The sequence below is a fragment of the Passer montanus genome, unplaced genomic scaffold (genome assembly GCF_014805655.1).
Source record: "Passer montanus isolate IOZ18808 unplaced genomic scaffold, ASM1480565v1 scaffold1, whole genome shotgun sequence".
Taxonomy (NCBI): Eukaryota; Metazoa; Chordata; class Aves; order Passeriformes; family Passeridae; genus Passer; species Passer montanus.
Window position 1 is genome coordinate 12,439,750 of NW_024356504.1, and position 15,907 is coordinate 12,455,656.

Genomic DNA, 15,907 nt, shown 5'->3' on the forward strand with positions numbered 1-15,907 from the left:
TTAAACTCATATTTTCCAAAGCATTTTCAGCAGGTCTCTCAAGTGTATTGCACATCAGTTGAATGTCCAACAGGAAGTCAAAGCAGGTCTTCTACCTTGAGCATCTACAGATGCTCAAATAAAATATTCAGAATGCCCCAGACTTGCTTTTCGACTCAGTGCCTGGGATTAAGGACTGTTCTTGTGGTACATCCCCTCAGAAGGACAGCCCATACTTAGACTGTCAAATCAAAAATTAAATCTGAGTGCCGCAACCATTTCTTTGTTTCTGTGTTTTAACAGGGTGCTGTTCTGACTCCCTCCATGGACCACACCATGTCACTACAGCCTGCATCAATGATAAGCCCTCTGACACAGCAGATGAGTCACCTTTCATTAGGCAGTACTGGAACAGTATGTAGCAATTTGATACCAAATATAACTTACCAAGTAGAAAATACTGCATGTAGATCACAGTATCCCTGTGCAGCTTGCATGTGGGAAAAAGTAATCCTGTAAGTCATTTTATGTCCAGTAAATTATTAGGAACTGTCTCCATTTTAAAATTATATTCAGCAGCTTCAGTCCATTAGCTGATCAGAAATTGGAAATGAGTAAATAAAAATAGACCAAAACAAATGAAAGGCATCCAGGAGGTAACTTCAGGTTGCATCCAAAATATTAAAAATACATAGTTTTTCTCTTTATATTCCTTTCTGCAACTCTAATCTCTTGAAGTGTGGAACAGAAGTTAAATCAGAAGAGATTCAGACTTGCCTCTAAACTTCAAGACTTTTCAGACCAGATGGGGTTAAAAAAAGAAAAAAGAAAATATGTGACTGGGGTTAAAAGAGAAGGAAAAGTCCTTTATATAATCTTTGAATTCTAAATCTAAATTTTCTCAAAATAAATAAATTACTTTTCTGGAAAGCTTGTTGATTTCAGACACAAAAGTCTTCCTCTCATGTATATTCCTTTAAAGAAGCAGTCAATATCTGTTAAGCAATACCATGACAGGTATTTTGAATACTTTTACATTGGGCTCTCACTCAATGTAATGATCTCTGTCTCTCTAGTACATGCCAGCCACAACAGCTATGCAAGGAGCCTACATCCCCCAGTACACACATGTCCAGACAGCAGCAGTTCCTGTTGAGGTCAGTATATTTTATAAAAGACCAGAGATAAGAAATATTAATACAATTTTTTTTCTAGGAAAATGAGTGCTCAAAGGCAAATATTGTAACTGTGAATGTACTGTGAATGTCACATGTATTAAAACTATGAAATTTCATTATTCTCAACTAAAGAATTACCTGTACTTATGGCAGTATATACTCAGAGCAATCTGCTCTATGAGCATAGCTCAGGCAAACTCTGTGTTTAGTCAAACATAACACCAATAGGAACAAGTCAGGGAATGTACTGTAGTTTTGATCTTTCACTTAGTTTACCTGTGTACAGAATTATCTGCCAGCAGACCTTGATTGTAGCTTTTTGCAAAGAATCCTGATTTGGCCCTGGCATCTCAGGATACTGTGCATGTTTGTCTAATAAATGTCTCCATCGAACAGGAATTTATTTCTTTCATTGGAGAGAGCATAAGTAAGATAAATAATTTATCTACTACTTTGGCTTACCTTACAGCCTTTCATAGGTCAGTACCACTTTAACAGAGGAGCTAGACAAGGCATGCTGCAGCTCATGTATTCACAATGAGTGCCAGACAGTCTCTTCCAGAGCCTGTAAGAAAAAAAACATTTCATATCAAAGTCTGTTTGTCCAGAAACTCCAGAATTTGTTTGATTCATTTTGGTGCATCTGCCCATGTGGATCAGAGAAGTTCTTTTGGTAATTACCTGATTGCTCTGTCTGCCAGAGCACTCTCAGCTGAATTAATTACCTGGTTTCTGGGGAGCCTGGTGCAAAGTCCCCTCTACAATTCTTTGTGTTGCCTAGTGCTAACCCCATCACAGTACTCATAGTGTTTGTGTGGTAAGTAGATCTCATTCTTCTCCCTCCCCTTCAAAAAGAGAGGGACAGAATGCTCTTTTACATCTACAGATAGAAAATATTCTAGAAGTTATTTCCTCTCTCTGTTTATTTCTATAATGTCAAAAGTTTGAGGGGTTTTTTTTCATTATCATCAAAGCATTTGAGGAAGTACAAAGTTTGCATGATCATTTAATTCATGTTTGCTGAAATATTCATCGAGGTAAAGTTAGCACCTCAGATTTAGAATTCCTCACTTGAGAAATGTGATTAAGGTTTTAGATTTGAAGACTGTTAATTGCATGAGTCAAATGGAAATACAGATTGCAGGTAATGCTGCTTGATTTTGTGTCTCATGGCTTGTCTTCCTTTTTATTTGCAGGAAGCCAGTGGTCAGCAGCAGGTTACAGTAGAGACATCCAGTGACCATTCTCCATATACGTATCAGCAAAATAAGTAACTGTGAGGTAGGGGCTCATCCTGTCTCATGAAAGATGTGAATTCCAAGATGCTTTATTTCATAATTTACAGTACTCTGTATTGAACTTTTTTTTTAATGTCATATAAATAATACTGATGATACTATCTGGGGACAGTGAAGCTGATTTGAACTTGGCCAGAGTCAAAAGCCAGGGAAGGAAACCTGGGATCCAGAAATTAATTAATGAATTCTGAGTAATATTTTTAAAATAATTTCTCTATACCATAACTGGATTATGTTGGCTTTTAATTTGTTCATTTTAGCAGCATGCTGTATACAGAAAACAATGGATTAATGCAAAAATACAGGAATCAAAATGCTAAAGGGAACTGTACTGATAGACATATCATGCCTAGTTTTGTGGTACATGTAAGATTAGCAGCAGGTTGGTGGTTGACTTACAGACCACAGGCAGGGAGGCAGTCTGGTAGAAATCCTTGCTGACCTTTTCTCCTGAAGACTTCCCAGCAGATCCTTTTTTCTAGAAAAAAAGCAGTTTGGTCCAGAGTTTTGTCAATTTGTTTTTAATCCAAGTCCTCATTTGGCTTTAATTCCAGAGTTTTACTTTCATACTCCAGGTTTCCTCTAGTTCTGCTTGCATGGCCTTTTTGACTAGCAAATCATTAGTTTTACCTGAACTTACTTCATACAGAATTGTTTTGCTTTCTGTACATTTCCGTCCTAAGAATGCTACTTGCACTAACTGTTCCCTTTTCCATGATCCATGTTTTAAAGTTCTGGAATTTAGTATTAATCCTTTTTTTTCTTTTTTTTTTTAGTGCTTTGTAAGCCAGGCAACTTGGCTACATAAATTTTTACATCACATTTTCTAAGACCTCACACTGAAAAATTCCATTCATCTGCAATAATGTGCTGGAGGCCATGTTAGAAGGGTTTTGCTACAGCCCTTGTGGCATTTATTTGATACTGAAAAACCAAAATCAGTTATGTGCTACCATTGTGTGATATCTCTCTAAAATGTATTGATCCAACAAAACACACATTTTGGCATTAGCTTTGATCCTGCAGGTCAGCTGTGCTGTTTGACAGCAGTGCTCTCATCCCCATTATTGGCATAAGAGCTTCTTATGTGGAAAGATAGCAACAAACCAATGGGGAAACTTGGCAAACTCAAGCGACGGCAGAGCCTGCGTAGCACAGCATGTGACCTGTGTTATTCCTGTAGTCGGGCCAAATGCTGGCATCTAGAGGAAGCCCACATCCTTGATTTGCTTCCAGGGCAGGCAGAAAGCAAAGCCACAGGCTCTTCTCGTTATCCATCTCCTGGTGTTAAATTCATGACTCCTGCACGTTTCCCATGCCAAGGCTGTTGCCTGGTGTTAACCGCTTTTCACGGAATTATTTGTTTTGCCTTAAGTCTTCCCTGTGGGCATGTAAAACCTCCTCACCAACAGAGATCTGTGGTAGCCAGCGAAGCATAATCCTGCATGTCACATCCCCATCCTGCCTCTCTCTCCCAGTCTGTCAGTATCTTTCCCCATAGACTGAGGCCAGGCAGGAGGAACAGCCTTAAGTCTCCTGAAAGGATGAGTTGTTGTTGCCATCTGAAACATGTTTTTGTATTGATGACTCTTTGTAGAATTCCAAGCTCTGTGAGCAATTCTGTGTGTTTGCTGTAAGTCAGTTCTTCACTTATTTTATTCTTCAGAGAGGCACTGTTACCTGTATTTATATGCAGTGGGGGCAAGTGAAATTTGTGTCAGCAGAGGCTGTAGCAGTGGGCACATGGGGAAAGTTAATATTACCCAGCTGATTTCAGCCTCAGAGCATGGCATTTGGTATTTCTGTCCCTGGAGCATGCTGGCACTTGTCTTGTTTCAGACAGGTGAAGAGGAGGGAATCAACAGTTATTTCGTGCCCTAAATACAGGGAACACTGCAGTCTCTTGATTGTTGTGGCTTTGTCACTGTTGTCAAGCTGAAACTTCTTTCTAAATGCACATGCAGCACTTTTGGGAATGTCCTACTGAAAGTCAGTACCCATATTCCCATAATTCAAGGGGTAAATTACAACTAGCACATTTACATGAGTGGATACAGTCAATCAGAAATACACAGTGTTTTTCCTCTGGCAGCTACATTTAATAACTTTATAGCTTCTTTTCCAAAAGTTGCTCCTATGTGAAAAATAGTCAAAAGGACTTGAAAAAAAACCCAAACCTGTTTTATATGCACCTACAAATGTACAAGCCTTAAAATACCAAACTTTGCCTTGCTTTGAAAAATTAAAAAATTGTCTAAACTTTCTTGTCATTAGCTGGGTATTTTTTTAAACCCATGTGGCAACATAAGCCAGTACATTAAGAAGTCTGCCTTCAAATTTGATGAGCCCTGACTTGCTGTTCAGTATTGCCATCAGGGAGGCACAGTAGCTGTGTCTGCCTTGCTGCCGTACGTAGCCTCGTTGAGGCTGCACCTAAAGAAAGTTATTGTTCCTTTTCCAGAGCCTTGGAGATGGCACAAGACTAGCACGTTCAACCACTTTTGGTCAATTAAAAGGAACAACAACAAGAAAACAGCAAAGAAGGGAAGAGCTTTGAGTGCAGCCTCACGGTTCCCCCATGGGAGCTCTGTGTGCAGTTCTTAGGGAGAGAGGGGGAAATGCAGCACGGGCTCTGTCCTGGTGGAGAGCCTTATCCTGGGAAGGGCCAAGCACCTGCAGTGCTGCCTGTGCTACTGCCCAGGTTTATACTCAGATTCATTTCGTCTTCTCACAGCTGTCTAAAATAGGAAATTAGTTTGTTTTGTGGACAGCTATGTTAGAAAAAAAGGTGTGTGATTGTAACTCTGCTCTAGCTCTGACCTTTCTGTGTTACAGATGTCCAGTGTTGACCTGGCCTGGAGAAGGGTGCAAAGGCTGAAACAATCATGGATTTTACTGATCAATTGTGCTTTAGGAATTATTGACAGTTTTGCACAGGTTCTTGAAAATGTTATTTATAATGAAATCAACTAAAACTATTTTTGCTATAAGTTCTATAAGGTGCATAAGAAAAACCTTAAATTCATCTAGTAGCTGTTCCCATGAACAGGTTTATTTTAGTAAAAAAAAAAGTTTTTATCAAGTGTTATGACGCAAAAAAAAAAACCTTCAAATTTCTGGGTATGCACAGATGACCACGAAGACTTATTCACGTGCATGACAGAATTTGTGTTTTGGTTTATTTTTATTTTGTTTGTTTCTTTTTATCTTTTTTTTTTTGTATGAAATGAATTTTCTGAAGTTTAAAATAGTAAAACATCTAAGATGATGTTCTGTGCTTGCAGTGTGTGAGTGTTGCTTTAGTGCAGTGTTGCAGTTATAGTGTCTGGTCTCTTAGCTTTCTGTTTTTCTTTTAATGTAGTGTGAAGTGTCTTATCCTTTTCTATAAATTCCAATTTGCCTTAAATCTTTCAATGCTGTAGCTGTTTCAGTAAGTAGTCCAAACTAATGGTGTAGAATGCTTTGACCAAATGAGCTGGTCTATTATGCCTTGTAAAACAGCAGCATAGGGCTTTTAAAGGTAGTCAATAAAAATTGCTGAAAATTTGGCTTTTTTAATGTGTAGTAAGTGTTTTTAATGATTTTTTCACATAATATGTAAGGTAGTGAAATGCAAGAGGGGAAAAATGTTTTGTGTGAAACACATTTTCTGACTGGGGAAATTTTAATAGTATAAATTGTTTGTAAGGCCATATGCCAATAGTTCCCTCTGGTAGTTTGAATGATTTAGGAACTCTGCTGTATGATGCAATGTAAAATCTTTTTTTGCCTTTTTTCAGAAACTAACTTGATGTTCTAGTTTTAGCATAGGTAGAGTAGGGAGTTTGGGGTGGAGATATCACCGAATGTTTTGTCCTTCCTTTATACTAATGATAGTGCTTTAGGATGAGGATTGTGCTGAGAGGTAGCAAACAGAAAAGTTGCTATTACAGCAAAATGGCAAAAGCTAAAGGACTCGTTTTCAAACATATGCTGAGATTTAAGTAGAAACATAATTGATTGGGTACTAGCTCTCTATAGTAGGTAAATAAAAATAAAAAGACTTGGCACTTTTAAAAGGTAACTTTACCAAAGAACAAAGAGCCAGTAACCAATAATTCTGATTTGTCTCAGCATTGCGTCTTCTGTACTCTTTATTTTTGCCGGACCAGTTTGCGGTTAAGAGAATGTGCCTTTTTTGTACATTTGCATTTAGGTTTTATAATTTTAATTGATGTATGGACACAAAAGCATGAAGGAAGACTTGGATCCAAGCAGTGCCACACTTTACATCATCACTACAAGTGTTAAGTGTAAAGAAAACCAATTTTGAAACTATGAAATTCCTGATTCATAAATACACAGTTATTTGTACTTCACATATTAGATAATTCACTGCTACTAAAGCTTTTTATTACAATTGCATATGTTTTAAATTGAATGATAAATTAAGTTGTCTTCCAAAACTGTGTACTTCTCTGGTCAGCTGTATATGATCAGTTATCTACCTCAAAGTTTATTTCCTTTTGTATTGGGACAGGTTGCTGGCCCTCCCTGTTTCCACAGACCAAATCATCCTAGCTCGGGAGCTAGGGCTAAGCAGTTGTTTCTTTCAAGTATTTTTTAGTTTTTAAATTTTGTGTGAGTATTGGAGTATAGATGTCGGTGACATTTCATAGTTTCAAAAGTAAATTGCTGCTCTGAGAAGTGTAGATTCTAGTGAAATGCATAGTCATAAGAGATGTGTTTTTGTTTTTTCTTTTTTTAAAAAGTTGTGGTATTATTGGTTCTATGCTCCCTGGAATATTACTGCTTTGTAAAAGTCCAGACTTCCTGCAGCACCTTGCCTGTATTTGGTAACTTTCCAAACCTGGATCTCTCACTACTTGCTATTTTTGCATTAATTAAAAACTGCAGTATGATAGCTCTGTTAGAGGGAGGGAAGAGTTGCTGCCAGAAATGTCTGAACTAAGTGCCATACTCATTGTCTGGGTAAGATTTGGGAAATTTAACCTCTGTACATAAAGAAATAATCAGTTACTTAAACATCACATAGTAGACAGCCATTAAATTATAAAAAATTAATTTATGAAGAAAGACCTTTTGTACAGATTGAAAAAAAAAAAAGATTTTCATAGAGATATCTATATGATCAAGAGAGTTAATTTTTTATTTTTGTTTTACTAGTGCCACAAACTTGCCAGTGGTAACTTATTTGTCCGGTTCAAGATAACTCTGTAGTTTTGTTTCCTAGGACTTGTTGTTAAACGCCAAAAGACATTTTTGAACTGTAAATTTGATTAGATTGTTAGCTTTTTCTGTTTTATTTCTTTGAAAACTTTTGAATAAAAAAGATCCAAAAAAACAAAAATGCATCGTCTTTTTCCTTCAGACCTTTCTTTATTTGGGGAAAACCCAAACAGGTTATGGTAAAACTTCTGCATTTATTTTGAGATGTTTGGAATTGCTTTCTGCAGGACAGCCTGGGGTTTTTTTCTCCTCTGTCTTTCGTCAAAACCAAATTTTAACTCTTTCACACCACACTACGAAGGTGTTCAAACAAAACAGGATGTATGAAAAGTACATGATGGGATGTCAGATTTGGATGCAAGAACTCCGTTCCGCTGTGTGTCAGCCCACACAGGGAGTTGTGTGTACCAGGCTTGTGTGCTGTGGCTGTAAATGCCATTTTCCTGAGGTAAGGCTGGAGGTGGAGGGTCACTTTGGTAGCTCATGGCACAGGCCCACTGCCTTCAAATGCTTTTGCCTCCCCACGTGTGCTGACATTGGCTGGAATACCCAGTTCTGGAGGGCAGAGATGACACTGCACTGGGATTCAAGAGATCTCCAGTGCTGGCCTTCCAGCTGCCATCTTTAAGCCCTGCATTTCTTTAAAGGTGATCTCTGATTTTATTTTCCTTTTGGCAGCACTGCTGGTGGCGTGTGTCAGTAGAGGACTGCTCTGACCAAAGTAAGGCTTGGGAAAGCAAGAGGGGAAAAGTCAAACTATTGTATCTGCTCAGCCAAACGCTTTACCAGCTGCATGCTCTGGCTTGGCTTTGGATTGATGTGTGTGGCAGGAGGGGGGCTCTGGCCCAGCCTTGGGGTGTGCCCAGCGGCACAGAGCAGGGCTGGAGGATCCAGAGGGCTCCTGCTCTTTGCTGTGGGAGCTGGATAGGCAAAGGGGAGGCTCACTGACCCAAGGGCTCTGCCAGCACTGTGGCAGACCAGGCAGCCTGCTAGGGATGGCAGGTGGGGGCATGCTGCTGGCAGTGCACAGCCTGAGCTTTCAATCATGCAGTACTCGTGCAAGATATTGAGAATAAACGTGCTTCCAGTGGAGCTGGCAAAGCAAGTCACCTGAGGAATGGGAAACTTTATTTACAGTTGCTTATGCAATGAAGACATCCTCAACAATTATAGCACTAATTCAGGGGAATGGCCTGAAGCTGTGTCAGGGGAGGTTTAGGTTGGATATTAGAAAAAGGTTCCTCACCCAGAGTGTGTCTGGGCACTGGAACAGGCTCCCTAGGAAGTGGCACAGCACCAGCCTGACAGAGTTCAGGAAGTGTTTGGACAATGCTCTTGGGCACATGGTGTGACTCTTGGGAATGGTGCTGAGCAGGGTGGGGAGTTGGACTCAGTGATCCATGTGGGTCCCTTCCAAATCAGCATATTCCGTGATAAATGGAGATAAAAAAAATCACACTGTGCTAAATACTCATTCCTGTAACTAAAAAAAATGCCATTTAGCCATTTGGGAGGTCATTTAAATATTGGGCCAGTATGTTGCCTGTCCCAAATGCAACACATGAGAAGATGAATATAGAAAAGTTTAAAAGGGTTTTGTTATATTATTCATGTTCATCACCATACTGAATTAATCTCAGATTAATAAGCATACTTTTAAAATTAAGTATGAATACCCCTCACAAGTGCTGTTTGTAAATAGAATAATACAGGCTGGAAATATTTTTTGCTCTTATCTCTCTATTTGCTTTTCTCTTTTTCTTTTTGCTGTATCTCTCTATTTGCTTTTCTAATTATTCCTATGATAAACTTAGCTCTCTTCATATATTTGATAAGAATGAGTGTTTTTTTCAGGTTAGTGTCTTTTGCCTGATCTAATAAGGACAACCTTATTAGTGTGTCATTCCTATCAGGTAATATGCAGTAATACAATGTCTTTACATAATATACTTTTATTGTATATAATAAAAATCATTACCAACTAGTTTGCTCAACATTGACTCAATCCTGTCTCATACAACCTGTTTTGAACCCTACTTGCAAACGTGCTGTTAATAATGTTTTTACCTGTTAACAAATATGGGTATCAGATTCATGTGGGATGATTGTGTACCAATATAAATGTTTTGTGCAAGATCATGCACTGATCCTGTTGTTTTTTGGTTGTTAATGATTACAAAGTAGCCTTTCTTTAGGCACTGAACATATTTTTTTTATCTTTCTCGGTTTTCTAAATTAGCTACTCTGGGCAGGTGCAAGACAAGTGCAAGCAATGCATTAACAAGGAGCATAACCAAGTACTGTTGAGCAGCTGAGCCTTGCTAATGACTGCATCTATTGGGCTAGAGCAGAGTAAGTCAAAGTGGTTTAAAGCACTTTGCTGGTACTGTGTGTTAGCTGTTCAGGGGAAAAAATTAGTAAGTGCTGTTTTGCTCTCCCCTTCTAGATTTAATTTATGCCATGGAACCTCCACCATACCAGACAGTCATGATAGACCTAATCTTCCACAGAAACATTGTATCAGAAATGCATTTTATGTGCCAGGATATTTGGATGGGTTTGTACTCCTACTCCTCCTGTGCACACTTCACTGCACTTGTTCCTTTTGCTGTAGTCAACCGCTCCAAAATTTTTTGTGAACTTCCACATGTGTTGGAATAAGATAATCTGTCCTGTCCAGCAGTGCCTTCTTCTGAAAGCCAGTGTGTTTGGTGGCATTTAAGACGTGTTACCTTCCAAACGCTTGCCACACTGACGTACTCTTTCAACTGTGAAAGATCATCTGTATCCTTCCCCCGCCAACAAATTCTGGCTTTGATTAACCCAAACAAATCTGAGGCTTTTGGCTTTCAGACTCAGTCCATTAATTCTATCCAGAATAGGGGTTAGGATATACAAAACCTATTCTGTTTGGCAACTTCTCTTTCAGTGACTAAGAAAAGCCAAGCTGATGTCAGAACAGCAAAGATTTACCGTGCAGTGATCAGAGGGAGGGTGTAAAAGCCTGCATGTGGAATGAGTCAGTCTTTCCTTTTCAGGACAGTTCTAACCACATCTACCATCTGACTAATCTGTGCAGCCCACTTCTGTAGTAAAGAAGAAATTGTATCACAGACAAATACTACTGGGGTGTTTTTCCATGTCCAAGAAGAAAGGCCAGCTTCTCCACAGGCAAGCCTGAACTGTTTAAGTTATCTTGCCTTTTTCAACACTATCCCCTCACGCAGTATCTACATCAGTGGTGTTCTGAATTCTGTTGTGTTATGTTGGTCTCCCTTCAGCTGAATAAACTGACCTCTTTTGACAGCTTCACTGCAATACAAAGGGATTTCTGGAGCGCTGAAGGAATGAAGGTATGTGGCACCCTAAAGGCTTCCCGCATGCACCCCGCAGGTGTTCGGGTCAACCTGCTCAGGCAGCTTTCTGAGAAGGGTCATTGTTTCAGAGCCCCACATGCAAGTGTTAGCAAGGGGAATAATATTTGTAAAATGGTTTCTGCACATGCACTCTGCTGGTTTTAACAAAGTCATCTGCAGTAGAAGTTTTCCCAAGTAGTTTAACCACCTGAAACTCACATACAGGGATGATGATTTTAAGCAATGTCTGTGAAGCACTTAAGGGTAATGGAATAAAGCAATGATTAAACAAGCCCAAGAGAAAATTTACTAGTAAATGTTATGTTTTGGTAAACAGTTTTAGCTTTTTCCAAGTACAAATAGAAAATTACCTTTCCTTTATGTGTTTCAGCCTTTTCCCAGTGGGAAATACTTTCATACCAATGAGAAAACACTGCTAAATTTTTTGCTTATTTTCTTTTTTTCTTTTTTCTTTTGCCTTCCAGTGAATGTTAAAAAACCCAAAAATATATTTACAGGCATTTGTTACCAGCTTGTTTTTGCATCAGTTTGTTCTGGTATTTTTAGCCAGTCTTGCAGATAATCTGTACGAAGAATATACATAACTAGGCACGTGAAGCAGTTATTTATTGACCAGCCCACTGAAAAGAAAGAATTTCACAAGCCATTGGGCTGGGGATGACTCTGCTCACCCAGCAAGGCAGCAGCAGTGGCTTTGCTGTCCCTGCAGAAATTGGGCAGGAAGGGAAGGGTCAGTCCCTGCAGCTCCCAGGAGCAGACCCACAACATTGCCACATTTCTATCTTCTGCCAAGCTCCATCAGGGCCCCTGGCATGGGTGCCTTGCCCCGAGCAATGGACTGACCTGATGCTTCCTGACTTGCCTTGCTCTTTTCTTTCTTTAGATTTTATATCCTTTCCACATTGCTGCATTCCCTCCTAAACCCTCGAGCTCCCAGAAGTCCTGTCCCACTAGCTTCTACCTCTGTCTATAATTTTACCTTTCTTATCTCTCCAGACTTTGTCACAGCTTTTTTTCCAGCACTCTGAGCAAGGTTACACAGCTGGGCTGGATCAGAGTTGGGCCCTCATGTGCAGGGAGCTGTGGAGAGGGAAGGGAGGCACAGGACAGGGGCTGCAGTAAGGGCTGACATACTCCAGGTCTTTCTTGAGTCAGGAAAATATTCCACTGCAGTTGGAAGAAAGGGTATTCAAAGAGCTCCAAGTGTTGCTGTCATTGCCAGAACACAATGAAAACTAGATTTCAAACAGCTCTAAGAGGCCAGTGCTGCTCAGTAGAATGAAATGCTCCAGAAGTTAGCAGCTGCATGGACCGTCAGTTCCTGACCTCCTTCAGCCCTGCTCTCATCACTTTCCATGCTTCAACAAGATCCAGCTGCCAGCAGGCAGAGGGTTCTGACGTGAGTGGGGAGGAGGCAGCTCACAGGCTGCACACAGCCAAAGGCCTTTTGCCACTTGTGCATTCAAGCAAGTCACTGTGCCCTGAGCTGCAGAAGTTATGGAACAAAGCCAGCAGTAGGGAAGTAAGCTTGTGCATAACAGTGGGAACGTTTAGGGTTTGTTTCTAGGCAAACTGTTCATATTTAAGAGTGGTCTAGCTCTGTCTTTGCTGTGGTGTCCCTAGAAGCAGCAAGCCTTACCCTCTATTCTAGGGTGAATTTTGTACAACAGAATTGAAAATCCAGCTTTCAGTTATTAAAAACAAAAAAACCTTAGGCAGTTACAGAAATTCCTCTCCTCAAAAGTATTTTGCAGATGAAACTGGCCAGCCGTCTCTGGAAAAACAGTTCAGGACAAGCCATACCATTCCGTGTGTTACAGCCCACATATGCACAGCTCCTCTCTGCCAAGGGGGATCATCTGATCAGCCCTGCATGCGTGCTGCTGCCCTGCTGCAAGCCTGCAGCTCATTTCCTAAGCAGTGCTGTGCTACAGCAGCGAAGCCAGCTGCTGGTTTGCCCTGGTTGAGCTGGACTCACGAGGTGAGCGAGGGTGCAGAGCCCGGGCTCCGAGGGATGCTCTGTGCCATTGTCGGGCTCTCCCCGCCGCTGCCGCCTTGGGCTGCGGGTGCTGTGCGAGGAGCAGAGCGGGCACAGCCTCCCGCAGCCGCTGGTCTTACCCAGAGCTTAAACTCGCCCGGTGCAGCCACCAGAGGGCATCGGGATAAACAGAAATTGTCACAAAAGGTAAACACCCATCCATAGCGCGTCGTTATGGAGCGTTTATTTACCTGTTATTAAAAGCAAAACCTCTTCCTGCCTTTGCACAATACAATGCAAGTGCTCGCATTTCTCCTTTCTCACATCTCAGAAGGTGTTTTTAGTCCTCGTTAAGATAACAATAGGGTTGTCTTGATTAGAGGAAAATAAAAACTAGGGGTTTTTGGTTAATGAAACACTTAAGGATACCTTCAGTGCACAGCAAGCAAGGGGGCGGAGAAAATAAAAGAATCTAATAGAAACAATGTCACCTGAAACACAAGTGCTCCATGCAAGATCAGGGAGAATTGGTAAGTAGCTTGTAAGTGACAGACAAACACAAAAGGAGACAAACAGCAAGGGAATTCTGGAGAAGTCAAGCAGCCTACAAAGGTTCAACCCTGACCAGAGTTAGAAATCTTTTTCCCATTAACTCAAAGCCTGTCTATTTTCACATACTCTTGGGAGAATCTGTTTTGTTATTGCTATATCTTTATGAGAGCCATGATAATTGAAAGTATATTCATTCCAAACGCAGTGTGAAACAAACAAATACCTTCTCAGGAAGCCGATAAAGCTGTGAAAGTAAATTGGTGTCTTGGAGGTTAAATGAAAAATCTGTACTACAAAGCAAAATTATTCTAAGTATTTAAAATTATATAGAAGAGGCAGCTCATTTTTTGGCAAAGTTCATTCAAGAAAACCTGTCAGTGATCACTAAAGAGGGCTTCTTACATATCAGTCCAGATGACTAATACAGATGTGGCAAGTGGGTGAAGGGGCACAAAAAAATGGATATTTTTGCTGCTTGTCTCTATCTGTACAGCTTGAATCTAATGCACAATTAACCATAATCCACAGTGAATAGTTAGTGCTTCAGTTAGTGCTTCTGATCTTAGAAGCTTTTTGCAGGATCCCTTTTGGTCAGGGAGAATCATGTTGCCAATGCATTTCAGATTATTGTGTTCCCTCTGGTTCTGCTGCACACAGCCTTGCAATTCATCAGCAGTGCCTGAGGGCTGGTCAGTGGCTCTGACCTGCACAGACTTGCTCTTAGATGCGGACTACAAGAAGCATTTGTTAATCTCTGCCAGGGATTTTGTCAGTCTTCAAAGTAATTAGATGATTCACTTCTGGACCAGGCCAGATTGCTGTATCAGGCACAATAAAAGACCCAAAGAGCAATCAGAACAAGTAGGAGAGTTCACAGACAGTCATGAATAAAAATACTGTAAGTCTGGAAATATAAAGTATTTCTCTGTTTTGCATACACCCTAGCTTTAGGCTAAGCAGTGCACAGACACAGACTTGAATTTCTGGAAAAAGATCTGATCCAGGCATGTGTTTGCAATTTTTGAGGATTTTTTTTTTTTTTAATGTTGAATGAGGGCTGAGGAGGAAAAGACAAAATTTCCACCCCCCCACCCCCAATCAGTTTCAGACCTGAAAACATTCCTTTCCTGTGTGTGGCTTTGGAAATTTTTGTTTTGTTTTGGGGGTTCTTAATTTTTTTTTCTTTGCAGTCTCAAGTACTTGTGATTATCTTCTTTTGGCATCCAGCTCAATGGCAGCATGACTATGTTTGTCACAGGTTTTATATGCTGCTGCAAGCAGGACTCAAATTAGGATTGGTGTGACCAAAGGACAATAGCTCTGCCAACAAGACAGACTTTTTTTGATCTAGCTAGCAGATGCTCTGCTAGCGTCTCTCACTTTTTTGCCTCTCTCTTGCTAGAGGACTGGAACCAGCCTGTCGGTGCGATCGTACTTGCGGGAGCTACAACTGTTTGCACAAGATCTGAGCCTAGCCTAATACCTGCCTCAATAACTGCTTCAGCAGCTACTTGTGAAGGCTCTGGTGGTAAATTCCATTTAATATATCGTAACTTTAAAGCAGAGATTTTTCCAGAAATGGCTGCTCTTTTTATAGAGGCTATTTTGCACTCTAGTGGATTATTTTAGACAGTAAAAAATTGTTCCTGTGTATCTTTGGTCATTAATGACTTGCAAGACTAGTATTGCAGGAGGAGGAGGAGGCTAGAAAGAGAACCTGATGAGGTTCAAACCTTCAGTTCTGTTTTGTTCCCCTCCCCTGTTACTTGACAGGAGTTTTGAAAGGAGAAGAACTAACAGACATATGAAAGACCTGGCAGAAAATATTGGACCAGCTTTCCAGGTGTCACAGAGGGGCAGCAGGTCCAGAGGTGTCTCTCCCGTCCAGACTTAAGAAGATCTCAACTGGCTTTAGCTTTTCATGCAAGCCTGAAGGCTACTGACTGCCAGTCATCCTGACAAGGTGATGACTAATGGGGCAATTAACTCCCTCCCCTAACTTGCTGTCTGTCATGGCAAAAGGAAATAAGAACACTTTTCCCTAAGGAAACAGGTTGGCAAACGGGTTTGGGTCTGTTAAAGCTTTAGTGTTAATGAAATTACATATTAACAAAATATCAAAAAGTTGTTCCAATGAAGAGCAGGTTCAAGCCCATACTGTCTGCTTTGTAAATTACTTTTTAATTCATGTTCACGTGTTGAAAAATTCCCTTTATAGTCAACCTGTAATTCCACAGGAGTAAACTGCAGAATTGATGTAGAGTACTAAAGGAGAAAGATACAGTTTTACATTCTTCACTTCATACAGTAACAGCT

General features: G+C 40.4%; 1 protein-coding gene across 5 annotated transcripts in view; it reads left to right on the top strand.

Moving 5' to 3' along the window:
* Window positions 1–7,799, top strand: part of RBMS1 (RNA binding motif single stranded interacting protein 1) — a 143,243-nt gene extending 135,444 nt beyond the window's left edge. For all 5 annotated transcript variants that reach the window (XM_039715694.1, XM_039715855.1, XM_039715762.1 and 2 more), the window contains exons 11-14: window positions 283–393; window positions 1,056–1,136; window positions 2,354–2,438; window positions 5,291–7,799. In XM_039715694.1, the coding sequence (XP_039571628.1) occupies window positions 283–393; window positions 1,056–1,136; window positions 2,354–2,431 (270 nt within the window). In that variant the 3' untranslated portion in view covers window positions 2,432–2,438; window positions 5,291–7,799. The remainder of the gene's footprint in view (window positions 1–282; window positions 394–1,055; window positions 1,137–2,353; window positions 2,439–5,290) is intronic.
* The last annotated feature ends 8,108 nt before the right edge of the window (window positions 7,800–15,907 follow it).